At 43.8% G+C, this 25,479-nt stretch overlaps 2 protein-coding genes across 4 annotated transcripts in view; both read left to right on the top strand.

Annotated features, from left to right (window-relative positions):
• Nucleotides 1–6: 6 nt before the first annotated feature.
• sclt1 (sodium channel and clathrin linker 1) lies at nt 7–13,852 on the top strand. The gene is made up of 23 exons (XM_076264646.1): nt 7–393; nt 715–778; nt 1,007–1,042; nt 1,287–1,351; nt 1,529–1,581; nt 1,663–1,735; nt 1,856–1,911; nt 2,715–2,850; nt 3,258–3,380; nt 4,016–4,081; nt 5,196–5,266; nt 6,075–6,165; nt 6,567–6,658; nt 7,151–7,328; nt 8,699–8,797; nt 10,806–10,877; nt 10,984–11,058; nt 11,367–11,512; nt 11,719–11,911; nt 12,440–12,636; nt 12,779–12,857; nt 13,179–13,274; nt 13,714–13,852. Exons 3-23 carry the CDS (start codon nt 1,015–1,017, stop codon nt 13,768–13,770), a joined length of 2,046 nt encoding a protein of 681 aa, XP_076120761.1. The 5' UTR covers nt 7–393; nt 715–778; nt 1,007–1,014; the 3' UTR covers nt 13,771–13,852.
• Nucleotides 13,853–15,816: 1,964 nt separating this feature from the next.
• Nucleotides 15,817–25,479, top strand: part of grk4 (G protein-coupled receptor kinase 4) — a 54,766-nt gene continuing 45,103 nt past the window's right edge. The window contains exon 1 of one of the 3 annotated variants that reach the window (XM_076264644.1): nt 15,817–16,133. In XM_076264644.1, the coding sequence (XP_076120759.1) occupies nt 16,082–16,133 (52 nt within the window). In that variant the 5' untranslated portion in view covers nt 15,817–16,081. The remainder of the gene's footprint in view (nt 16,134–25,479) is intronic. The other 2 variants (XM_076264645.1, XM_076264643.1) reach the window with 2 other exon arrangements.

Here is a 25,479-nt window from a genome sequence, read left to right as displayed (position 1 = left end):
GTTCAAATTCGATGGCGGAAGGGTTTTAAATGTTTGGCTTAAAGTTTGATAGGTGCCAGGTATTTTGTAAAACTACGTGCATTAAACGTTACCATTTTAAAATGAATGTAATTAAAATCAGATTTATTGCAGTACAGTATTTGTGAACAACAACAAAATCAGCAGAAACTAGCTGCTGCAAACAGAAGCCTAGCATTTAGATTAACCTTTAGAGCTAGCATGTAGCGTTATTTACTAACATTTCGAGCTAACGTTATATGGGTTGGTTATTTAAGATGCTGACACACAGACTTTTCGGTAAAATGTTTCATTTCTAATCTTAACGTTGCGGTGATGCAAAGGCAAGGCCTCCTTATTATTCGGGTTGGACGTCTATTTACCATAACCAGCTAGGTATGTTAGCTTGTGTGTTGTCCACTCATGTTATTCTTAACGTTAGCTACCAAGCTATCTCTCTTGACAATTTGGGTGAGAAATGACATTTCAACGACAATGTTACTTTTTCCTACACTGTATTGTAGTCATTGGTTAACGTTATGTTATTTGCATGAATTGCGTGTTGTTGACTATTGTTATGCATGTAGGCAAGTGCAAATGCATGCAGACTACCATCTCATTTCCCTGGAGAGGCGTTTGTTTTACCTGTTGTTATGTAGCTACTTAGCTATGTATGCTGCGGTCTCCCTCATAACGTATGTGGTTGTACATCTCTAGCGCTAGACAGCGGACTAACGAGGTTCAATCACGACTTCCACACGACCGTGAGTCCAACCATTAGGTAATTAATTTAATCCAGCTAAGGTTTGTTACTTTTGTTATTAAATGTGTTACTAAATACCAGATTAACCAACTTGTTTAACATGGGTTATATTGCATTGCAACTGCTTAGATTGTTTTGACTATCTGCTTTTGTGAGGATTTGGTTACTGGATTAACTGTAACGTTATCGGCTAGTTAGCTAACGCTGGACAATAATCAATAAAACATTTATCGTACGTTAATGCAGGTTGCAGGATGTCAACAGAAAACGAATTTCGGCAAGGTAAGTATTATTCACCTGATGCGCATGCTATTAATAACACTTAGTAAAAGGTGAATCGACATCCCCTAGTCTGCCTGCAACATGCTAAATGCAAGACTGAGCAGTGCATCTTGGGGTTACAGCAGTGCATCTTGGGGTTGGTAGTGACATTGCGTGCAGACAGGATTATCTAGCTCTTGGTACTTGAATGGTTCTACTGAGAACATACGGTCATACGGTTTATTCCTACTGATGCATTCCCCAGGTCCCCAGCAATCTGCTGGTAGTGGGTACCAGGATCCTCAAGTCTCTTCTGCAATGTTTACACAGGTATTTTTTGTAATCTAGTTGATAAATCCCAAGTGCATTATCACACCCTTGTCAGGAACTACCGCTGACAGTCTGCCATATGGCCACTGAAGTGACAAATTAAATGCAAACTTACCCAGATACATCAGTTATCTATGTCCATTCAGTCTCTCTAAAATGCTTCCTTTTCCCCTAAAGCATGGTGAGCACATGGGCTTGGACCCTCTTGATCCTTGGTCAATGGACAGAAGGTTAGTGATGCAGCCTTTGTGTTTCATTGTCTGACACAAAAAAGATACAAGCATGACCACATTATTCTATGTCCCTGACAGCATCATGGCTCCACTTATAGCAGAATATGACCGCCATATCGATGACATGACCAGGCAGCTGCAGCTGTATCAGGTGCAAACAGGCTAAATTTAAACATTCATCTTAACATTGTCATTTTCCATACTGCAAGGGTTGGCAGTGAAACGCATGTGCATCACTGACTCTGCTTTAATGTGTTAATTGTATGCACAGAGGCAGATGGCTGACATCAAAGTGAAACTGGAGACTGTTATTCAAGAAAATGAACGGTATGTCACCAACGAAAGTGAAAATCATGTTTGAGTGCAAATGATAGAAGTCTGTTAAAGAAGTCTGTTTTGTGTCGTGGCAGATTGCACTGGCAGAACAAAACTGGCCTTAAAATCTTTTTTTCTCATTGGAAAACAGATTTTATGGTCTTTTTTCATGAGTCACAAATGGGCCGTGTATTCAGCAGTACTGTTTTTGATGTTAAGGTGAAAGTCAAAGTTAACTGGTATTTAGCAGACACTTTTTTTTTTTTATCCAAAGTGGCGCGGACTCGCAATGGTAGGTTTCTGGGAACCAAACCCAGGCTGACTGATGGTCAGACAGTATTAAATACCAGTATCAAGTAATACTTCAATTTCCCCTTGGGGATCAATAAAGTATCTATCTATCGATCGATCGATCGCCGCCACTGCTCCACCACGCCCATGGCGATGATGATGATGTAGTAATACTAATTAGACACTGCAGCATGCTAGTCTTTATATTGATGCATTGTTTACTCCATCTTGCACATATTTGATAGTGTGGGAAATATTATGGAGATTAACCCTTAAAATGCCCTCACAACTTACCTGAATTTGGACATTTCATGACACACAGCTCATGGGGTTCAAAATGGTTTGGTTTAAAAGCCAACTGAACTTTGCTCCCCTGTTAACCTCAAAGTTTGGCATATCTTTAAAAGTAAAAATGCCCCTCTGCATACACTGATCTCCAAAGACTGTAGTGAGATGTTGGTACATCTCCACAGTCACAGTCAATGTTGTCATTTGTCTAAAGTGTGTTTGTTTATGGGGTTAAGTCTGCATGCGGAGCTCCGCGCGTCAGTGGAGAAACAGCTCCAGGCATTGCCAGTGGGGTCTGGCTTGGATGGGGAGTCCGTGGCCGACGACGTGATCCTAAAGAGCCTAAAGGATCAGCTGGAACATTCCGGAAATGTGAGTTCATGGAAACCCTTTGTTTATTGTCCACATCATGTAGCCTTCATCAGCAGGGCTCAGAGTTCACTTGAAAAAGTGATTGTCAGCTTGACAAACAGGCATGAGCTTTTGGTTCCAAATCCATCTAATGGATGCCATAATTATTGACCTTCATTTTGAGGTGTGTCTGTGTGTGTGTGCGCGCGTGTGCACTGCAGTATTGGTTAGACTAAACCAATCTGAATTGAAAAAGGTTTAAATTGTTACCACCGAATGGTGACACTGTTGCCACAGGAGGCAACCAGGGATAATGAAATGGTTGCCACCTTGATTGCCAAGGACAACTGACAGCTATTAATGTGAAGTCCATATCAGATTAGCCTTTTTTCATGAAAGTGTGTTTGTGTGTGTGCGTGCTCCTGCAGGAGAAGCAGTGGGCTATGGAGATGTGGCAGACCGCTGTGCAGGAGCTGGAGAGGCTGCAGAAGTTGCATCAGAGCTCTGTGACGGATGGCCAGGCACAGGCTGCACAGCACCAACAGCTCAGAGTGAGACAGAAAGTCAACACAATCCCTCTCTCTCTCTCTCTCTCTCTCCTTTCTCTCTCTCCTTTCTCTCTCTCTCCTTTCTCTCTCCTCTATCTTCCTCTCTCCTCTCTCTCTCTCTGCTTGTCAGACTGGTGGTTCATGGAATTCAGGAAACTTGCACCGTTATTGTGCTGCATCATCTTCCCTTTCATTTTTCAAGTACAGCACAGAGATGTATTTAAATGAAAATAAATAACATTCATTTGTTTCACCTAATCTGTCTGGTGAATGTACCATCATCCATACTGTATCTTCTGAGCTGCTATTATATTTTATGGCCACTGGAGTGCGCTAGTCTACAGTATTATACAGAGCCGTATATATAGACGGCTCTGATATTATGATATTATATGAACACGAGTTGAAATGAGTGTTCTTTCAATGTTTGTGTCTGTCAGTTGCATTTTCCCACCATCCAAAAGAATAATACTTTTAATGAGCATGGTATGGTAAAAAATATTTGTAAATATCTCTAATGGGTTGATTGTATTTGTACTACAAACTTCTTTGATAATTAATTTTATGACTGACATGTCAAATAGCTGTCTGCTTCTTGTGTCATTCTTGTGTTTTGTTATGTTTGTCATATTCCATAGAACCAACTAGTGCAAGTCCAGCAGCATCTACAGAAACTGCAAACCATGAATCAGAAGCTTGAGTTGGTAAGATGCTTTCTCTGTCCATGAAACATATTGATAAATGTTCAAAGACATGTTATGTCCTCAATGCTTTCAAGTATCATTCACACCATGGAAAAGACTATATCAAGTTGCCACTAGGTCATTAGTCCTACACGTAGGTAGTACACTTCAGATGGTCATCTTCAACATGGTATTCCTACTGCTTAAACAGTTTAACTGTAGGAGTAGTGTGAAGCAGAGCAGCATGTTAGTCAACGTCACAGATTAGTCAACACTAAAGTGTAGTCATTAAGTATTTACCACAGATATGTGATTGGATCTGGGAAAACCCATGACATGGTGAAATTTCACAAACTTAACATTCTGATACCATCCTAGCCGATGATGTCAAGGATGTTGCTAGGGAACGGTATCCAGGATGTTGCTAAGATGGTATCAGACTCTTAAGTTGGTGACATTTCACCTGAAAGGGTTGAAACGGAGCAGTAATCCCAGATTTCCCAGATCCCATCTTATATGTGAAGTGTATAATTCCTTTAACAGAGCCCTGTTCATCAGGTAACTTGCTCGTAAGTGTGTTTGCAGCATAAACCCTTCTCTGTGGCTTGTTAAACACGGAGGCATCTTGCTCTCCTTTAAGTCTGCTGTTGCATAATGTTCTCAGACGACAGGTAATCCCTAACGCTGCTTGTTGGTAATGTGCTGCAGCGTCCCTCGACACACTCTGCTCATGCTCTGACCGATCCCTGATCACCTGAGCGCCTGGCCGCCCCAGAACCCGAGCGGCTCCACCTCTAAGGTCTGCTCTGCCGCAGGGCAGCCGGTGAGGGGGAAACCCTATCCACCTCCCCGTACTGATGAATGTTTGATGACCGGCCTGGTGGGTGGGGGCCTCTTGCGTGCAGTCATTCCCCACTCGTGGTGCTGTCTCTCAGGCCCTTTTCCATTTCTCCTGGGGGAGGGTCTTTCCTTTTTAGCATCTCTACTTTTTCTCTCACGAGTATTACCCCACTGACCCTCCACTGCCCTCCTCACCTGTGTGTGTGTGTGAGGTGGGTAGGGGGAGGGGGGTGTTTGTCTGGACTGTGTAGTCATCATGCCTCACCGGAACCTGTGTCTCTCGTGCCAAACACAGACGAACCAGCAGTTCCTGAAGACGGTGACGGAGCAGAGCACGGAGCTGGAGGAGGTGCGTGGTCAGCTCAGGTAAGCCCGCCGGGAGCACACCTGTTCTCAGAGGGGTCATTAACCCACATAGACGCGTCAAGGCTGTCAAAGCAGCATCGTCTGGGCCAGAGTGTACTTGATACAGTGAGGATCAGTATCTTAAACAGAAATGCCTAGTTAAACAAAACAAGTACCTGATAGAATATGTTAGTTGGTATGATGATTGATCTATATTCAGGTAATTATAACCCCACAGAAATGCCCATGGAGCCTGCTCTGTTGTTGATGTTTTTTGCCCACAAAGGTTGCAATTTGTTGGTGATTTCGTATTTGATGTTAAATAGGCCCGATTGTTGATTGGCCGCTGTGGGAAATGCCCTACCTATAGCACAAGGAATTTAACACCTCTCCTCTATATGAAAAAAGAGCTAATAGTTACCATGACATGTTTGTCTTTTTCTCTATTGCATACGATACCGAATGCTCTTGAAGGTAGTATATGATTTCACTTGAAAGTGTAGATATATGATCTACACACTGTTAAGCCTTTAGGAAAAAGTGCCAATGGTCATTTTTGGTCAGTAGTTGTTTTATCACCCAAGTAGCAGAGGCTCTTTAACCAGTAAATCTGATGTAATATCAAGTTGTGAAAATAAATGTAAAAATGTAAATGTATTGTAATGTAATGTAAAAAAAATGTATTGCTACCATCATTTTAAAATAGTCTAACAACACTAGTCTGTCATACCATTGGAGAAACACAGATGTTTTTGATCAAATAAATCGTAGTTGGTTATCTGTTTAAAAAAAAAAACCTGTCGTCTTTGATGGCCTCTCTCTCCCTCAGGCAGGCGAAGCTGGACCTGCGGACGGCCACAGGCAAAGTGGAGGAGATGACTCGCCTCCTGCAGAGTGTCCAGGACCAGATGCAGAGGAAGGTGGGAGGCACACCTGCTCCCTGAGCACTGCACACCTCACACCCTACACTCCCTCCTTCACACCCTACACTCCCTCCTTCACACACTACACTCCCTCCTTTACACCCTACACTCCCTCCTTTACACCCTACACTCCCTCCTTCACACCCTACACTCCCTCCTTCACACCCTACACTCCCTCCTTCACACCCTACACTCCCTCCTTCACACCCTACACTCCCTCCCTCCCTCCACAAAGAGCCTGCCTGCAGGCTTGTCCCGGGTGCTGGATCCAAGCTCTTTGTGTTGTTTAACAGTCTGAAAGTGAGACCATCTGAAATCTCCAAGTGTGTGTGTGTGTGTGTGTGTGTGTGTGTGTGTGTGTGTGTGTGTGTGTGTGTGTGTGTGTGTGTGTGTTTCAGGAGGACGATGCAGCTGAGGCCCACGGCAGAGAGGAGACGTCTGACCGGCGGCTTCAGCAGCTGCAGACTGCATTGGGGCAGCTGGAGAGCAGGTGTGTGACTCAGCCCCCACACCGCCGCCAACACACTCGTCACTCAAGACACATGACCACTTAGTAGATACTCAAAGGCTGAGATCTTCCTGGAATCGTCCATGCTCATAGGCTGACTGGAATAAAAACCTGCAGTGCTTTTCTGGACGCCACATGGTGGTGGTTACAGTTGCCACTGCCATTCAATCAGCCATGGACCAGTCCATTTAAGATTTGAAAATCGATAGCTATACATAATTGCTTTGGGAGATTTCTGTTGACTTCAGGCAAAGACGTCCTCCTTACTTTAAGCTCTCTACTCAGCTCTGTGTTGGCCGTTTGCAAGCCGTGTGCTGTGGCCATTTCTTTCCATTCGTATTCACATAGTGGACGGAAACGGCCACAGATTTGCATTTCTGTAGCCGAAGTTTCACGCGTGCCCATAAAGTATGTGAACGCGCTGAATGGAGACCGGTGTGTTGTGTGTTTCGCCTCCCGCGGCGGCTCCGCCAGGCTGAAGGCGGCGACCCAGGAGGCGGAGCAGGTGCGTCGGGAGCGCGTGACGTGGGAGCGGCAGGTGGGCGAGCTGCAGGGCCGCTGCTCCACGCTGGAGGAGGAGAAGTACGAGGCCTACGCCAAGGTGCGCGACTCCATCCAGCTGGCAGAGGAGGCCTCGCTACAGAAGGAGCAGGTGAGCAGCACCAGGGACAAGGCCCAGGGGAGGACACATTTGGACTGGGAGGGGGAACTCCGACACCATTAAAGGCCCCCAAAACAGCACATAAACTCTTAATAGGGCAAACAGCACTTCTGCCGCAATGAGCAGGTCTTATAACTTGTAAAACAGCCATAGGAAGTTTGGTGTTGGGGTAGGATCTAAATGGAAAAGAGCTGCTATGCTACAGGAATTTGGAGAGCTCTTTCTACAGACTGCTGTCGGTGCATTCCCTCTATATTGTATCGGAGTTAAGTTAAGTTTCTTTATTATTGCGCTTCTCAACTGTAAGGGGCAAATCTTTTTTAGTGCTGCTTTAAGCCTTACAGTTCGATGTTCATTTACAGAAGATGATAGGAAGGTTGTGTTATATTCTATATATTGATTAGATCAGCGGTTCCCAAACTTTTTTCCCCGCGGACCACCTTTTACATCCTGACTCGGCTCGCGTACCCCCACCATCCAACACATAAAAAAGTAACTAATTCTATTGACTCATTCCAGCCATCGTTGTTTAATTAGCCGCCCTACATGATAACATAATCAAAATGTGCAACTGGTCTATGAGCTCTCACGTTACAAAAAACAGTGGAGAACCACATTAGAATGGTTAGGTAGCATCTCACTGCAGACCACGCACTGTGGCTTTGGGCAGTCTGTCTCCCAATCCATCATACTTTCGCTTTCTTCGCGCAGTCTTTTCTGTCTCTTTCTTTTATCCCCCTGCGCTCCATCTCCACCTTCATTAGTCTGCCCCCCATCCCATTCCATCGTTACCTGTGTCCTGCTCTGTTTCTCTCGCTTCTCCTCTTCGATCGCTTTAATTAGGCCTTTTGGACAATGTCCCTGTTTTTAGCCAGTTTTCCATGTTTACGCAGCCTTCTACCTAGCCTATACTTCAACGAAACTAACGCGCCAGATATTCTGGCTGCCCTCAGGAAATCACTTGTAGCCTATTGTGTGTAGCTTATTTTTTAATGAAAACATACCCTATTATAGAGTTTACAAATTATTTCCTTTAATTTCACGTTTCCATATCATTATAACCCGATTCGAAATGATGTATTATTTATGAATTAATTAGAGTATTAATTAATGAATCATTTTTAACTCCTTTCCGCCATTGCCCTTTTCATCTCGCGTATCCCCTAGTGGCAGCTCGCGTACCACCGGGGGTACGCGTACCACAGTTTGGGAATCCCTGGATTAGATTATTAACCCATTCTTTTGTTTGTGTCATCCATGGGACGATTTGCAAAAGCTCAAGTGTCTCCCTGTGACTGAGTTTGTAGTTGAGGTGAGTGAGGTTACTGACTGTGGTGTGGTGTGGTGTGGTGTGACTTTAGGCTCAGTTGCGAGAGAAACAGAAGGCGGAGGAGCTGGAGAAGATGAAGGAGGCCATGAGACAGCTGGTCCAGGATGCCGCCATCAGAACCCGCAAGGAGGTCAGTGCTCAGCCCTGCTCGGCCCGTCCGTGCCGAAGAGATCCACATTAAGTGACACTGACTGAAATGTGGCTTATTTCTGCCACTAGTGTTCTCAGAATTATTTTCCTTTCATGAAAACTCTCAATGTTGCAATGCTTTTTTAGCATTCTGAGAGCTTCTGGTTGAAACTGTGTGGTTAGTGATAAAGTAAAAAGTTGGTCAGATGTTATCTGAAATGATACCTTTGAAATAAAATGGGAAGTGAAACACAGTTGAGAAAATGTGCCAAACAACCACGCTAACCACTTCACCATTATGACTATGACTGAGGCGCACTCTACACTGTCAATTAAACACAGCGTCACACAACAGTGTTTCGAAACACTTGCGCTTCGAAAACGTGACACTGATTTGAAACATCAGTTTCGAGGATCACATCCCTATTGAATGGTCACTTGCAAGGAAAGGGCCGATACTTTGGCACAAACCAATGGTACCATCCCACAGCATCCTAATGTGATATAAGTGAGGACATCTTGGGGTTACTGCAGTGTTACTAGGGTTGTGATATCTGGAATGGAAACCATATGGACTGTGATGCCGAGCAATTACAGCTTAATTACAGTAGTTTTGTTTTTTCAAGTGCTTGTTCAGCTTTTGCAGATCCTTGGGATCTGTGCATTGGAAGCAGACTCATAACAGTTGTAAATCTGGATTTGTATTTATGTAGTCCCTAGGTAAGAAATTTCACCTGCGTTTGCCTGGTAAACATTTTAAGCTGTTTGAGTAGAGAAAGTAGTCACAGCACCACTATGAATCAGGCAAGTGGTATTAATCTTTATTATACGGCTCTTCACAATGCTAGTAGAACGCTTGACTTGAATGGGATTTCCCAAAGTTCTAGCGGTAAATAAATTCATGTAATTACCGCTGCAAACATATAATTACCGCTGTCAATGGCAACGGGTTTTGTGCTTCTGATACGTCTTTCATATTACTACGCAAGGACTGGAACTTCATTCAAATGTGAAAGCAGACGGTTGATCAGCTGTGTTCTAAAGAATGTTTGATTCAAGTTCAGCAGCGTGTGTTGTTGCGAACTATTTGTTTCTCAGCAAATGCCACGATGAACGGTAACAAATAGGCTAGGTTATGTAGGCCAAAGTGATATTGTGAGGAGTTTATTATTTAGTTTTGGCAAGTAGCCGTATAATAAGCGGGATAATGTATAGAACGCCGGTCATTACTGTGAAAATAAGTCCCTTCAGGGCGCCCTGTCGGGACTTATTTTCCCAGTAATGACCGGCATTCTATACATTATCCCTTACATAGTGGTGTCTTGCAGATGGGATCCATGTAAAGATGGCATGAAAGGGAGACTTGTCTGGAATGCCAGATGCTTATCAAGAGATTTTTGATCAAAGATGAAATGATGGTGGTAGAACGTGAAGTAAGCGGTTGTTTATAAGTATAAGTATATATACTCTTTTGATCTTGTGAGGGGAAATTTGGTCTCTGCATTTATCCCAATCCGTGAATTAGTGAAACACACTCCGCACACAGTGAACACACAGTGAGGTGAAGCACACACTAATCCCGGCGCAGTGAGCTGCCTGCAACAACATCGGCGCTCGGGGAGCAGTGAGGGGTTAGGTGCCTTGCTCAAGGGCACTTCAGCCACGCCTACTGGTCGGGGTTCGAACCGGCAACTCTCCGGTTACAAGTCCGAAGCGCTAACCAGTAGGCCACGGCTGCCCCAAAGCAGCGTTTTTAAGGCAGTAGTTGGAAAAGCGTTTAAGCAGCGTTTTTAAGGCAGTAGTTGGAATTTAATGTTGCTGCAGAGGTTTTGGCCTCAGTTAAGAATTTGTGCAGTTGTAAATGTTTATGTAATTACCCTGTCAATGCATAGCACATTCTTTTGATTGCTTATGATTAACGATTGTCTGCCACTATGGTCAGCCATGGGTAGCTCAGTCAGGCTAGTCGTGTTTGTCCCTGTGCCGGTGACAGCCTTGTTGTGTTCCAGGTGGAGAACGTCAGGAAGCAGTGTAACATCCAGATCCATCGGATGGCGGAGGAGCTCTCGGCTCTCCAGCTGGTATGTGCCGCGCCACTAGTTGTGTCCGTTAGAGGTGTGTTTTTGGGATGTGGAACCTCAGAGGGGGTCGTGCAGCTGATTGTGTGTCCTCCTCGGCTGCCCGCAGGAATGTACTGATAAAGAGGCTCAGATCGAGCGCTCCCATCGCGAAAGGAAGGCAGTGGAAGAGGAACTGGAGAAGGTGAGCACCAGGGGGCCTTCCTGCGGGGGAGGTTAGACTGACCTGCAGGCTGGCTGACCTGACCCAGAGCACAGTTCAAAACAAAAAGGGCTGGATCCTACTCTTACACAGCCACATTTCAATTCTCCACTGTACTAATTGAACCAACTACTGTAGAGTTTACTTTGTGTGTGTGTGTGTGTGTGTGTTTGTGGTGTGTGTGTGTGTGTGTGTGTGTGTGTGGTGTGTTTGTGGTGTGTGTGTGTGTGTGTGTGTGTGGTGTGTGTGTGGTGTGTTTGTGGTGTGTGTGTGTGTGTGTGGTATTGTAGATGTACAAAGAAGGGCGGAGCGGAGAGCCAGAGTTCCGTAAGATGGAGGTCCTGCATCAGCGGTGCCTGAACGCTGAGCGCCTGAAGGACGACATGCACCTCACTCTCCAGACCACACAGACCAAGATGAAGAAGATGGAGATGGAGTGAGTTCTATTCAAACACTTAAACATGCTTTTAACAAACCGCATTGAAAATGAGTCTTGGGGCGTATGCATGGACACACTTTGTAGGACATAATGGGTGTCATTGTGATTGCAGTTACGTTTTTGAGATCATTCAATAACACTGTGTGTGTGTGTGTGTGTGTGTGTGCGTGTGTGTGTGTGTGCGGGCGCGCTTGTGTGTGTAGTTACACAGAGGAGCTGTCGCGGTGCCAGGAGGAGGTGCGGCGGCTGCAGGCTGCGTTGGCGGGTGCGCGGGACGACTGCGGCTCGATCAGCGAGGAGCGTCTGCAGCTGCAGCAGGAGAACCAGCAGCTGCGCAAGGACATGGAGGAGCAACGTAAAGCCAGCCTGCTCGCGCAGAGGAAGGCCAAGCAGCAGGTGTGTGTGTGTGTGTGTGTGCGTGTGTGTTTGTGCGTGTGTGTGCGTGTGCATTTCAGACATGGACATCCTCACTGACATATCTGCCCAAAGCCAACACACCTCTGGCAATTGTCTACACATCAAACGGCCTCCAAACTTTTTTTTTTCCAAACCTCCAGGTTTCAGTATAGACCCTTTCAACAATAAAAACAAAAACAATGCTTGAACGTTCTATTTGGGCCCCAATCTACTTCCTCTGCATTAAGATAACATATGGAATGTTAAAAAGGAAGTCTTGTGGGGCCAACTATGATTCTGATAATGGAACTCTCTTGAAAGGGTCTATAGGAAGATAGATAGCAGTCAATACAAAAATGTATGTAAAATATAACGATCGGAGGATATAATTAAAAGTGTATGTAGCTCTTTCCACAACAACACAATGGGTATACGTTCTTAAACAAGCATTTATTTGGACATTGGACACTGAAGAAGGGTGTGTGTGTGTGTGTGTGTGTGTGTCCGTCCGTCCGTCCATCCATCCAGGTGTCCCACATGGAGCAGGAGTTCTCGGTGAAGGAGCAGGGCCTGGACGCTCGTCTGCGTGAGTTGGAGGAGAGCCGGCAGAGCTCCAGCGCTGACCTCACACGCCTGCTGCTGGCCCAGCAGAAGACCACCAGGCGCTGGAAGGACGAGGCCAAGAAGCTAGCAGACGCCTTCGAGAGCAAGCTTAGCAACCTCAAGTAAGAGCAACCCCCCCCCACCACGACCATTCAGTGTATTGGTATCTCAGACTCTGAGCACTCAAATGTGGATATTGTGGAGGGACTTAGCATTTGTAGTTGCACTGATACTCAGCAGCATTCTCACCCATTTCTGTTTCAGGAGTGAACTTCTGAGGCAGAAACAGCGTTCACAGGAGCTTGAAAATCAGCTAGAAACAGACCATGAAAGAATCCTTGATGCAAGTGTCATTACCTGTTTGTTGAAAGACCTCCTCTGACTTTTTAACCTTTTAAACATGTCTATTGTGTGTTACATCCTCAGGAGCAAAATAAAGTATTTCTGGTTTAGATTGGCAGTGTACCAGTTGAGGCCTCAAGACTTTGGCTTGGCATTGAGGCTATGGCAGAGCATGTTAGACTAGCTCAATACTGCATGTGCTAGTCTTTGTATCTAATACAAACTTGCCAAGCTTGATTAGTGGAAGTCCACCCTACTGTGTCTGTGGCTAACGTGACATCTGGTCTTCTGGTCGTTGTTTCTCTGTTCTGTGGCTGGGCAGTATGAGCGGCAGGTGTCGGAGCACCAGGAGAGGAACGGCCGTCTGCAGAGACGGCTCTCTCAAGCAGAGCAGAGAGCGGCTTCAGCCTCACAGCAGGTAGGGCTCATCATACATAGAGCCAGCATGTATGGAAAATGCTTCCAGAACTGTTGTCCTGACATGACAAACTTATGTGTTGAGCATTCTGGGGCATGACCCAGGTGAGTGTTACACATTGGTAGTGGTTAGTCAGTTTCCCCCTTCACTGTGAAGTTCCTTGATGAAGTGCTATATAAATGCAAGTTGTTGTTGTTGTTGTTTTTGTTGATCCCACTGCTGCTCACAATTCCTTCCTTGACATTAATCATTTGCATATCACCATGGATGAAAACGTGCACAGGCTCATGTTTAGCGTAGCTGAATTTTCACGAATGCTCATGCAAATGAGTTGAATGGAAACTCAACTATAGAAATGAAATCATCTACAGTAAATGGAATGTGTGAAATTACCTGTAGACCTTTTCCAACTTACTTCCCCTTTTCTCTGTTTGTGCAGCTCACTATACTTCAGAGACGGAAAGCTACTTCCCTGATGGATCTGGAGACTTTGTAATTAGTTGGTATCTCTCTCCCTTGCTCATTTTTAAAAAAATAAATAAAAGTGTTTGTGACAAACATTAAAGCGAAACATGACATTTTCCTTCAGTACTGTAGAGACTGTAACCCACCACTGACCAGATGCCTTTTACAGTAATGGAACCTTTTGTGGTGATTAAGGTTTCACCCAGAAGTTTTAACAGCATTAACCATAGAGGTAACACACACACGCTGCTTTAATATTGGTATACAAAATGAGGGTTCCCTGTGTCCTGATTCTGTTTCTCATTCAACTGAACTTTTACTTCCACAGCCAGTGACCTCCATGCCTTAATAACCAATGCGATTCCATTGTCATCTAAAATGAGCATGCTTAGAATTTACCAACTGAATGTAATCAATATTGCAGTAAGTTGTGAACTGCCCAGTTATCAAATACTTCTTCAAGGTAAAATACTGCAGATCATGAAAATACCGTACTAATACTTAAAAGAGATGGATATTATAACAAAGTACTCTTCCACTGAGTATGTACAAATGAAAAAGACTATGCTACTAGTCCACCAGCTTACTTTGACTTGTTCCTGTTAGCTACTGAAGACTTTTGTCTTTTCAGTTCACAAAAATATGAATTGCTATTCATCACTCTCACCACTGGGTGGCAGTGCACTAAGACTAATTATTAATCAGGGCCTGAGAATCACCTAGCTTTGATTTGCTCAGCGGTCAAGCACTTGATTAAAAATCCATCACTGCCACTCCCTTTATTTTGCTCTTACATATATGCCAATGTTGACAGACTAATGCCGGTCCAATATGCCCTTGAAATGGGAGTTGTTAAGCTGGGACAACACTTCAGATATTTTTAGCTTTGATCAAAGTTATCTAATGTTCATGCTCAGCCTACCTCTGTAATTTTATGTGCTGGTATGTAGAATAGCTGCTAATGAGACAAACCTCAACCCTTTTGCTATCTAAATTAAATGCCATTCTTACATAGTTAGTTTATTCTTTACCTTGGGAATTTGAAAAGCAGTGTTAACAGCACATCGGATATTTTTCCACATTAAGCTTACATCACCTTACATCTGCGTCCTCTAATGGATCCCTTTGTGTTAAAAGAAAACAACCCACAAATGTCTCCCGTTGGGTGATTTCAACTGAAATATGCCTTCTGTATCTTAAGTATAATAATACTGGAATTAAACTGCACCCACAGCAATGTGTAGACCTGTTTCACGGTTCAAGTTGACCTTAATGTTGTCGTAGATGACCTTCAGGCCATCTGGTGTATCAATCTCTCAGTCTTTAGTGTCGCATGTTCACTCTTCAGTGTCCTGTGTTCAACACGCCTGACCAGCTGATATCTCGTGTTGTATCTGACTTCTGAGTTGCAGAAGTATACAGAATACTGTAGCTTGTCTCGTCTCTGAGAAGATAGAAGATACTACAACACCTTCCAATGCCGAAAGAGAATAATTACCCTGTTTGACATACCATGGATTCTAAAGAGGTGACATCACATGTATATTGAGATTGGTGTATGTTCCACCCAGTTCTTAAAAGAATTGCTTAAACATGTTTGGATCCTATCAATTCAAATTAGTTTACCAATCCAATTCAAATTAGTTTACTCTTTCCTTAGCCCAAATGTATGTGGCCTACATGTTGAAAAAATGTCTTCAAGGACGTGTCCAAGGCTACCATAGCCTGCTGTTTCATGAGCCACTGGATGATATTAGCCTACTGAATCCACTCCTTAAAGAACATGTCAGAAGAGCATATTGTTTGTGAACATATCTGTGTATGGATAATTTGTTGTAACTGTTTGACCATACTGTCATAGCTTTAACAGGTAAGGGCATGGTCATTCACTCATCCAGCCACCAAAAATGAATGGCCTCCTGTAATGGAAGTAGGCTATTGACCCCTCTAAACACAACAAATATTGTTTACAACGACTTTTGGCTGTCAATGTAGCCTGTTCACGGTGAGTGTGTATGTGGTGAGCCCGTATGCGAGTGCGGCTGTAAGGTTACACTAGTTGTAAACTGATCCCTCCTACTCTCCGGCTAGCAGAGCGAGTGAGCGAGGCAGGAAGGAAGGCTAGGCATTGAATGCTAACAAGGGGAGTTCATGTTGGAGCTGCTCTAGATGGTGGGTGGTTTAACATCAAGCTATGGAGAAATACCATTAACCTGGTATGTGCCAGCGCGATATTCACGTTGATCGTCATCATCATTACCATCATCCTCATCTGCACAGCCGTCTTAATCTTTTCCGTTGAGTGAAATGTATCGGGACTGCTCGGGATCCGAATTCTGACAATGGAGATTGAAAATATCGTGGCCAACACTGTGCTGCTGAAGGCAAGAGAAGGTAAGCCACATCAGGGAGAATTCAAGGGGGTGACGAAGAAGACCGAACCACAACAAAGACACGACTCTGCCATTCTTTGGCTGTCCACAATCTGCGCAGTAGTCTGCTGTTTATTTGCATTCAGATAATTTCCCAGTCAGGCAATCAGGGAAATATAGCGTGTCGTCCAGGCTCCTTTTTTGTTTGCTGGGCATGCTGCAATCTCTACGAGTGAAGCCGTTAAACTGAGGATCAATACACTACTGTTTTAAGATATCAGTAGCTTTGGATCACGTAGCCTGTGGTGGGGTTTTACGCTCGCTGTTACAAAGTATTAAACAACGGAATACATTTTATGAGACATTATCTCTGAATTTACGTTCTGTGTTTGTTAAGTACAAGATTGTGTCATCTATACATTCGATTATTTCAGCAAGAGGATAACAGTATCCTACTACGCAGGTTTGATTTGTAGGGTGGCCTTGCCCATAGTGCTGTAGCCTACCATTTTTAAGCTTCAGCGAGGGTTATTGAAGGAAGGTGCCATAGGTTAGTAGCTGTATCATACATCATATTGATTCTCGTAGTAGCCTACAATTGTGAAATATTTGTGTCATGGAAATAATCATAAAAAATACTCAATAAGAATATGGTAGCTAATGAGTGAAGCGTTGGATGGGGCAAAGGGGAGGCTATAGGCTAGCCTACCTAATGCAGGCCTGGTATATTAAGTGCGGAGGGGGAAACTGCACACGGCGTACCCCCATCTCCGCCAGCTTTACCTGCCAATGAGGCGAATCTGCAGTTAGGCCTCGAGTTAGCAGACGCCAATATGACTATAGATAGGAAGGCGAACCGCCTCCCGATTTTGCCGTAGTGTCTGTAGAGAGATGGGCAGGCATGACCCATATGCATGGAGACATGACGTCCATCGGTAATGGTGTTGTGGGATGGATCTCTTGATTCAAGGCTGGAAAGATGCAGTATTCAGATCACTAGGTTAACAGTAGACTACCGGACTCTCGTCTTTTTGCGAAAGCAATTGTTTCTATAGTTGTCAAATGCAACGGCTATTTTAAGAGCTGTTGAGTGGAAGGTGACAGCCCACTTATTCAATAGCATACATAGGATCAAGGTGTTCTTCAGCTACTGTGTGTGTGAGAGATAATTAGTTTTAGGCATAGCTTATCCTATACCCTACGTATTCTGCATCACATCCTGCTCCTAAACATGTAGCCCACTAAGCACAGTGAGGGGTCAGAATTGCGCAAAAGTTGCTGAGGAGTCTGGGGCCAACATGCCCCATCACGCACCCTGATTATCCCTGCATAGTACTGTCTGTAGCCATGAAGTTTACAGGTTTGACAGAAAGGCCTCTATGAGGTGTGACTTAATTATTTAGTGACCTTTGACCCCAAATCTGGACTTTTTTCAAACTATTTTTTATTCTAACTACAACATGGCATACATGGCCTCTAGCAGACATTCATTTTAAAGTATGCAGACTCATCTCAATAAACAACATCTGCATGTGCAGTCTAAATATGCCGCAAAATTGTAACATAAAGTTTAAAAGGTCCAATATATCACTTAACTTTATTTCCGCTATATAAGTTGCACATTTGACATTGTACTGAGTGGTAGACACAAAGCACACATTTACATTTTAGATGGAAAATTTAAGACCAGAAAAGAAAATCTCTGGATCTCTGGATCATGGGTGACTGGGTGTGCCTTGGCACTAATGATAGTGAAATAAACAGATTTTCTTTTTTTTTAGAGGGAAAGGAAGTGGCTATGTGCCCTCCAGATGCTTTCAATTTGAAGATAAGATAGGGGATGTTTTCATTACACTACTCACTATAAATACCCATGAGTGGTCTTTGGTACAATGTCAATAGCAAGTTTTAAGAAAAATAGATGATGCAAACTGGATTAGGAGGAGGGGTTATCCTTACATGCCTCTGAGTGGCATGAAGTTGAATTAGACATCCATTTGAAGATGTTTCTAAACCACAAAGGTCATTGTCATACAGACTTCACTGTTGACTCACTAAAGTTAAGTCTTAACTCTATCTATTTGCTCATTTTCAAAACATTAGTAAAGTCCATGCACATTCAACCTCGAAAGGCTACAAATGTTGGTAGTTCTTTTGAATGCCAGTCCGATTTAACCACTCTGGGAGTCTCCTTCCCCTTGATCCACTGTCTGCAATACACTGGGCATACACATGTCACTCTTTCTTTTCAGTAGAATCTTCCACTGTTTGTGTTTGTTTTGCATCCCTTTTTTAATTTTGTCACAAAGTACAATCTCTACTTTAAGCTGTCAGTGTACTTTCTAGAAAATACTACAGAAAATAAGCTGGCACTATTCTGGTAACGCCCATTTTCACATCGCTCACATTTCAAATTTTGCTATCTTTCAGCATGTTTCATTCTTTCCTCCTCTCTTTTTACAAGCTATTCACACATATTTTTGCGTTTGCCGTTGACGTTCAGCGGTTTGACTTTATTAGCTCAATGCTGCTAGCCAGAAGAACCGTCATGGCTTTCATACATCAGGGTGTTCCCACATTTGTCGCCCATAAAAACACATTGCTTTGTGAGGACTTCCCTGATGTGGTTGTCATTAACTGTCCTCACAGCTCTGCGAATGGGCTGTGACTCCAGAATGAATTCCATGTGTTTCGTCCATGCAAGTCAGGAATACATTCTGTGTGCTGACATGACCAAATAGTTATTTGACACACTTCACAGTTGACACAGTTAACTTAGCACCGTGCCATAGTTTGTTGTACCCTCAGTCTTTGTAGCAAAAAAAAAAAACCTTGAGCTTCTAAGTTCAACAACTGTGCTTTTATCCACTCAAAAACATGGTCAATTAAAATGTACTGTTGTGAAAATTGTAGGATGTATCCTTTCAAGTAGTATTTTTCATGTAGTAATTCTGCAATTATGAATAAATAGCCATGTGCATATCCACACAGTTCTGTATTCCTTTACATCGTTTTAGAACATGGTGATCTACACCATTCTTGCTTATATTAGTATTTGATATTTGGGATTATTTTATTTTATTTGAATGTGTGTGTGTGTCCTACATCCTCTCCCTTGTGGTCTGTGGCAGCTGGTAATAATAACTGGCTGTAGTGTATTTACTTATAGAATGCCTCCTCAAAGAAAGAAAGAGACACCTTTTGATTTTTTTTTTTACACTGATTTGCGGTTTGTCTAAAAATCAATTTGATCCGACATACAGTATGCACAAAATGTTCTATGGTTGGAAGGAAATTCAATGGCTGTACCTACCCTTTTGTAAAGGGGGGTCCAGCACAGAATCCACTTGTTGCTGTTGTCCTATTTGAACACCAACAGATCTGTCACAGTGATGTGAATGGTATGATGGGACAGTTCTCATCCAACAGCAGCTGTGTGTGCAGACGTGCACGTTTACCCATAGACTGGGAACTACAGTACATGTGTGCCTTCCTTTGTAGGAATCTAGGTGAGATCTGTCATGTTATGCACACACTCACTCAGGCCTGTTAGTGTCACCTGTGCTGTTTTTTTCCACTAAATGCATTTGCACATTCATCTCAGTCACTGAAAGGAACCCCCCTGCTGCTGGGGCTGGACAATATGGCCATAAACTATGCTGTGGAGGAATGCCGATATACAATATCATACAAAACAATAAAATCCCAAGTCAAATAATGTTAACAGTTAATCCCACCATACTACATCTGAATATTTGTGTTCAATTAAAAAACAAGAAATGGTGCTCACAGCTCTGCAAATATTGCACATGAGCACCATTTTGCATATGGAAAAGCATGCAAAAAACATTGTCAATATTGCGATATGCAAAAATCCTTAGGAATAATCACAATATGCAATATGCTTTACAGCCATACCTGCTAGATCTTAACAGTGTATGTTTTACTCTGTTGTCTAATTAAAGTGGATTGCTACATTTGTACATTTGTAGCTTCATTTGTCTGTGGTCATTCTAAGAAAGAAGCAATATTTTATGATTTTTTGTTTTTCAAGAAGGACCCTAACACAGTTTTGTTGACTAATAATGGCTGTGTTTTGAATTATCCTGACCTCAGCATAAAGTCAAAAATGTGCGAGGAAGCATTTTGTAAGAAAACAAAATATTAAATTATATTGTACCAAAAATTCAGGTTAGTAAAAATGTACAGTGTATTATAAAGTCGAAAGGCATAACTCTGGAAGTATTATGAATGTAGAAAGCTATGTTCTATGGTAATTGTTAGAATCTTGCATCCACAAAGGTCAAGCACGCTGTTCTTCATTTTGCTCTTAGCACACTGCAGAACATAGTTTACAACTTTTCCTTCTGGTTGAAGGGTGATGCTTGTTAAATGCTCACACAATTGTGCAGCAGTGTCATTATCAAACAAGAATGATCCTTAAAAAAGTTCTGTCTGTTTGGTTTTTCTAGTCTGAATTTGAAGGTCAACTGTTAGGTTTCAGGTTCTTGAAGGCCTCCTGCCATCTTGCCAATGGCAGGTACATAAACTGGCCTGCGTGTGGCATGGGCTTTCTCTAAAGTCAAACAGGTGTGTGCAGGGACACGATGTTCCCACAGAAATGCGGTGTTCTTCCTAGTACGCACATGTCTGAGAAGCGTTTTAATAACATTTTAATGAAAGGGGAGTTCAAGATGGCCTACTGGCACAGAACCATGTGCTCTTTCGCTCTCTCTCTCTCTCTCTCTCTCTCTCTCTCTCTCTCTCCCTCCTCTTCACTTCACTCACATTACCCTCCCTCCATTTCCCACTCAGTATTCCCCTGCATCCTTCTCCTGCTCCCGAGAGCTCCTTGAATTATAGGTCAACTTTGAAACTCTTCCTTGTTTAATTTAACAGACTGATGAAATAACATTAGAAATATGTCCTGGGACATGAAGCAAATGGTTTGCTCAGTTCCTTGCATCTCTCAGTGTCCATGTGTGTGTGTGTCTCCGTGTGTCCATGTGTGTGTCCGTGTGTGTACCAGTATGTGTGTGTGTGTGTGTGTGTGTGTGTGTGTGTGTGTGTGTGTGTGTGTGTGTGTGTGTGTGTGTGTGTGTGTGTGTGTGTGTGTGTGTGTGTGTGTGCGTGCGTGCGTGTGTGTGTTCATATGGCCATACTGCCACATGACTTGTGTCCTCTCCCCCGAGGACAGTTGGGAAAGAGGGGATTGTGATGAAACATTTATGATGAATGAAGCAGCCCCAGTCCCTCTGTGTCTGTCTTGGCATGCACACACAGCCGGTGTTTCCCATCTCTGTGGGAAGAAAATATTTCGCCTGCTGCGCCATTCAAAGTCTTCTGGGTGTCCCAATTTTCCTCATATTATTTTTTTATTTTATTTTTTTGCGGGCGCATCGCTTTTTCTTCCGTGGTGTTAGGGAGTGGGCTGGGCTGCGTGGGCACTGGGCGGCCGAGATGCCGGCGAGAGGAGGACACTGCCCTCAGACTAAACAAAGAGTTGGCGCCCCGCTTACGTCCAGGCCAGCAGGCCCGGCAGAGAGCCACGTGAGGCTAGCGGGCCCTTTGGGAGACTTGGGTCACTTTCGTCAGCGCTGACCGTGCTGACATTTCAGAGTGTCAGACATCAGTCCCCTTGCTGGAATTCTAGGAAACAAACACTGCATCCTTGCATTGTTCCTCAGGGTTCCACTTTTCCAGAGGTGTGTGTTGCATGTGCTTATGTTCAGTGTGACATACAGTCACGGAGGGCCGATCAAGCCCGCCATTTAAAACTCACCAGAGGTGCGTTCAAATTCACAAACATAGGTGAACGTTTGCAAAGAGTTTTCTGTTAGCCTTGAGTTCCCGGCGAACCTTTGTGAAAACTCGCAAACAGTTTAAGGATGTAGCTCTCCGCAAACATACAGTGGAGCTGGACATGAGCTAGACGAAGTGTTACCGTTACTATGGAATGATTACACCAAATCGCAGCTGTTCAGACAAAAGATATTTGGCATGAACGTTCACCACTGTTTGCCGAATCTGAACACACCTCAGGTCTGCTGACACTCAAACTCTTGTTCAGTATAGTTTACAATCTCGGTGGAAGCTCTTATGTGTTTACACTGGGTTTGAAGGACCTCCCTTGTGAACTTCCTCTCCGGTCTGTCTGACACGGGACACAGGCCTGACTTGCATTAGCTGTGGGCAGAAGTATGGAGCCAGATGTCAGGTGTGTTGCCGTTGCTTGCCGCACCGATCCTGATGGAGGTCAGTCATGAGAGGACACTATTAGCTGCTGCTGATGCCTGGGAATTGTTTACTGGTTAACCATCATGCTCACCAACATGACCACATGTTGTGCCAAGTTCTCATTTATGCAGTTGTCTGTTCTCAGTTCGTCCAGCATGGGGCAAATAGTGCTGGTTCCTCTAATATGACGTGTGTCTAGATGTTGAGAGTAATAGAGAAATAAATAAATGTAGGTGTTCAGGAAAAGTACACTATAATTGTTAATATGTTATTTGCATTCCTGAATTTCATCTTTCCCGTGTCTACCTTATTCTTTTGTCCTTTCTATTTCAAAGTGAAGTCATCCTGGATTTGTTTTTCTTTTTACCCAGACTAGGTTTATATCTGCTTTCAAAACTCCCTGAGTTGTTTTATATTAACTTATTTTGTAGGCAAAATATTGTTTACTCTCGCTCTCCCTTCCCTTCCATCCCTTCCTCCCCTTTTTTGGATTTGCTGTGTCATGACACTGCTATGGCTTTCAAATAAATACAGACATTTTGCCAGCAGCAGGTAGAGCCAGGCTATAGGAACCCAAAAGAACGGAGAAAGAACACTGACTGAGCATGAATGCATATGTACACTATGTGCTGTCATAATTTCACTCTATGCACTCAAGATACATGTGTTCTTGGTCACATGCAGTATGAACCTGCTTCTGTTTTATATGTTTGTACTGTATTGTCCCTGATGAAGGTCCGTTGACTGAAAGCGTGGCGTTCTTTTAATTTAAAGATTCTAGCATGGATCTAAATGTGCAGAAAAATATTTTTTTGCTTACTCTATGCTCTCAGACCATTTCAATTCCTTTCACGCTCTGGTTTGTCATTTGTGCTGTTAAGAAAGAGGCATATGCGACTGCACCTCTGTTGCCATTCTGACGAGAGGTTGCATCTTTAGCAACTGACGGAGGGAAAGAACAGAAAGAGCCATACTGTCCTTGTCTGGCGTGGAGGTCTTTTTTTAATGGAGCTCTTATCAGGTGGGGTCCAGCCATGACGGGTGATGGGCTTATCCACTGATAAGGGCAGACCAACACTGAAGATGGCGTGAACTCCCCAAACCTGAAACAGACAGCATGGGTTTGAGTTACGCATTTTAATATACCCTGTTCAACTGATCACTTGGTTGGTCAGAACTTACACATAATGGCCAAAAACGTATGTTTCCTTAAAGCTTGACCCAAATTCAGATTACAGCAGTCAGTGCATAAACTTCCTTAAAAAAAAAAAAAGAATATTAAAAAATGAAATAAAATCCATAGTCTGTGAACACAATCTGAATTTGGTGTCACAGCTCACATGAATGAGTATTGCTTTTGTATGGTGCAGGGGAGTTGCCTTAGATGACACACTGAAAATATGCCCATGCAACCAGATTGAGTGGAAGGCAGATAGAAATAGATAAAATGAAGGGACAGTTTGTTTCCAGTAGACTGGCATGTTGGGTTTTTTTCTGCATTCTGCAGTGAATGTGTTCGCTTTGCTGTGCATGGCAGCTTCAGTTTTATGTGACGTAAGTGGAAAAGCAATTTGCGTCAGAATGTAGCTGATTTCCATCTCCCAAGTCTCCCTGTCGAGCGCACCTTGGTGACGTGAATTAAATGTTAAAAAGCGACGTTTATTTATTCAGCTGATTAATCAGCCAAATGCCTTGGAGGCCAAACAGAATCTGGCAGCGCATTTACCTGAATAAATTGTAGCCTCTACCTAAACTTCCTGATGGAGAATCATTACAAATGTACCCCTCGGTTTGTGCTTCTAATATATTGTAATCCCGCATGACTCTTGTCAGTGCTTGTTGAATAACGCTCTCTTGTGTAGGCAGAGACAGGAAGCGCTTTTACCTCTAATGGGCAGGCGGCTAACATTAGGGCCTATTGTCATCCCCACAAGCTGTTTATTTAAACTGTCACTTGATATTAGATAATCCACTCACATCCTGCTCCCTCCCACTTTGATATGTTGCTCGGTGGCCGATCCTATCCTGTCACGAGACGGCCGCACACTCACTGGCTGCTGGCGGTGTCACTTCAGGCCCGATGGGACAGGCCGTGCTTCATGATCGATTGCGTTTAGCCTCCAGACTGCGCTATCAGCTGGCTCGTGGTCTTGTGGCGCCTCAAGGCCTTGACCAGGAAAAAAAGTGACAGATAGAGACAGATAGGTGGACAAGTTTATGAGAGAGAGAGAGAGAGAGAGAGAAGGAGAGAGAGAGAGAGAGAGAGAGAAGGAGAGAGAGAGGGAGAGAGAGAGAGAGAGAGAGAGAGAGAGAGAGAGAGAGAGAGAGAGAGAGAGAGAGAGAGAGAGAGAGAGAGAGAGAGAGAGAGAGGGAGAGAGAGAGATCTCGGGATGGTCCTTGAAGAAGGATCATCTTGTGTCTGATGGCATTGACTTGGAGTCGGTGTTCTGGGCGAATATGAAACATGGCGAGCAGATAGGCCCAGTGCTTTGTTTTACTCCACAGGTCAGGCTTTTGATGAAAGGCCAAGTTCACAGGGCTTTAGCTGATTATCATCATGGTTTTGACGTTAGCTGATTTGAATACTTTTTGCAATTTTCCTGCCCCCCCCCCCCCCTTTTAATAACACCAGTTGTCACCCTGGTCTGCTGTTGTTAGCTCTGTCTCTCTCTCCTCAGCTCCTCATTCTATTCTGTCCTCCTCAAACGAGAGAAAGAGCCAATTGCCAACCCTTGCCCACTCCCACCCACACAATCCCTCCAGCTCTCCAAACATCTGTGGCCCAACAGTCCCTGCCCCCTCTTGCCCTTGTGTGTGTGTGTGTGTGTGTGTGTGCGTGTGTGCGTGTGTGCATATCTTTTGTTTGTGTGTGCATGTATCTTTGTGTGTGTGTGCGTGTATGTGTGCATGCCAATATCTGTGTGTGTGTGTGTGTGTGTGTGTGTGTGTGTGTGTGCATATCTTTTGTTTGTGTGTGCATGTATCTTTGTGTGTGTGTGTGCGTGTATGTGTGCATGCCAATATCTGTGTGTGTGTGTGTGTGCATATGTTTTGTTAATGTGTGTGTGTGAGCATGTGTGTGTGTGTGTGTGCATATGTTTTGCTTGTGTGTGTGTGTGTGTGTGTGTGTG

The sequence above is a fragment of the Alosa pseudoharengus genome, unplaced genomic scaffold (genome assembly GCF_046254945.1).
Source record: "Alosa pseudoharengus isolate Yale_2024_CS ecotype anadromous, Long Island Sound unplaced genomic scaffold, YU_APseudo_1.1 YU_APseudo_1.1_scf_32, whole genome shotgun sequence".
Lineage (NCBI taxonomy): Eukaryota > Metazoa > Chordata > Actinopteri > Clupeiformes > Clupeidae > Alosa > Alosa pseudoharengus.
The sequence above is the reverse complement of the archived record's forward strand: the minus strand, read 5'-3'. Positions and strand labels throughout refer to the sequence as shown.

Bases quoted from the DNA above. Each gene is read 5' to 3' on its own strand.
- sclt1 (XM_076264646.1), top strand. From the start codon at position 1,015: ATGTCAACAGAAAACGAATTTCGGCAAG. The intron at 1,352-1,528 runs GTATTTTTTGTA...TTTCCCCTAAAG, and splicing joins CTTCTGCAATGTTTACACAG to CATGGTGAGCACATGGGCTT. The intron at 1,912-2,714 runs GTATGTCACCAA...TATGGGGTTAAG, and splicing joins GTTATTCAAGAAAATGAACG to TCTGCATGCGGAGCTCCGCG.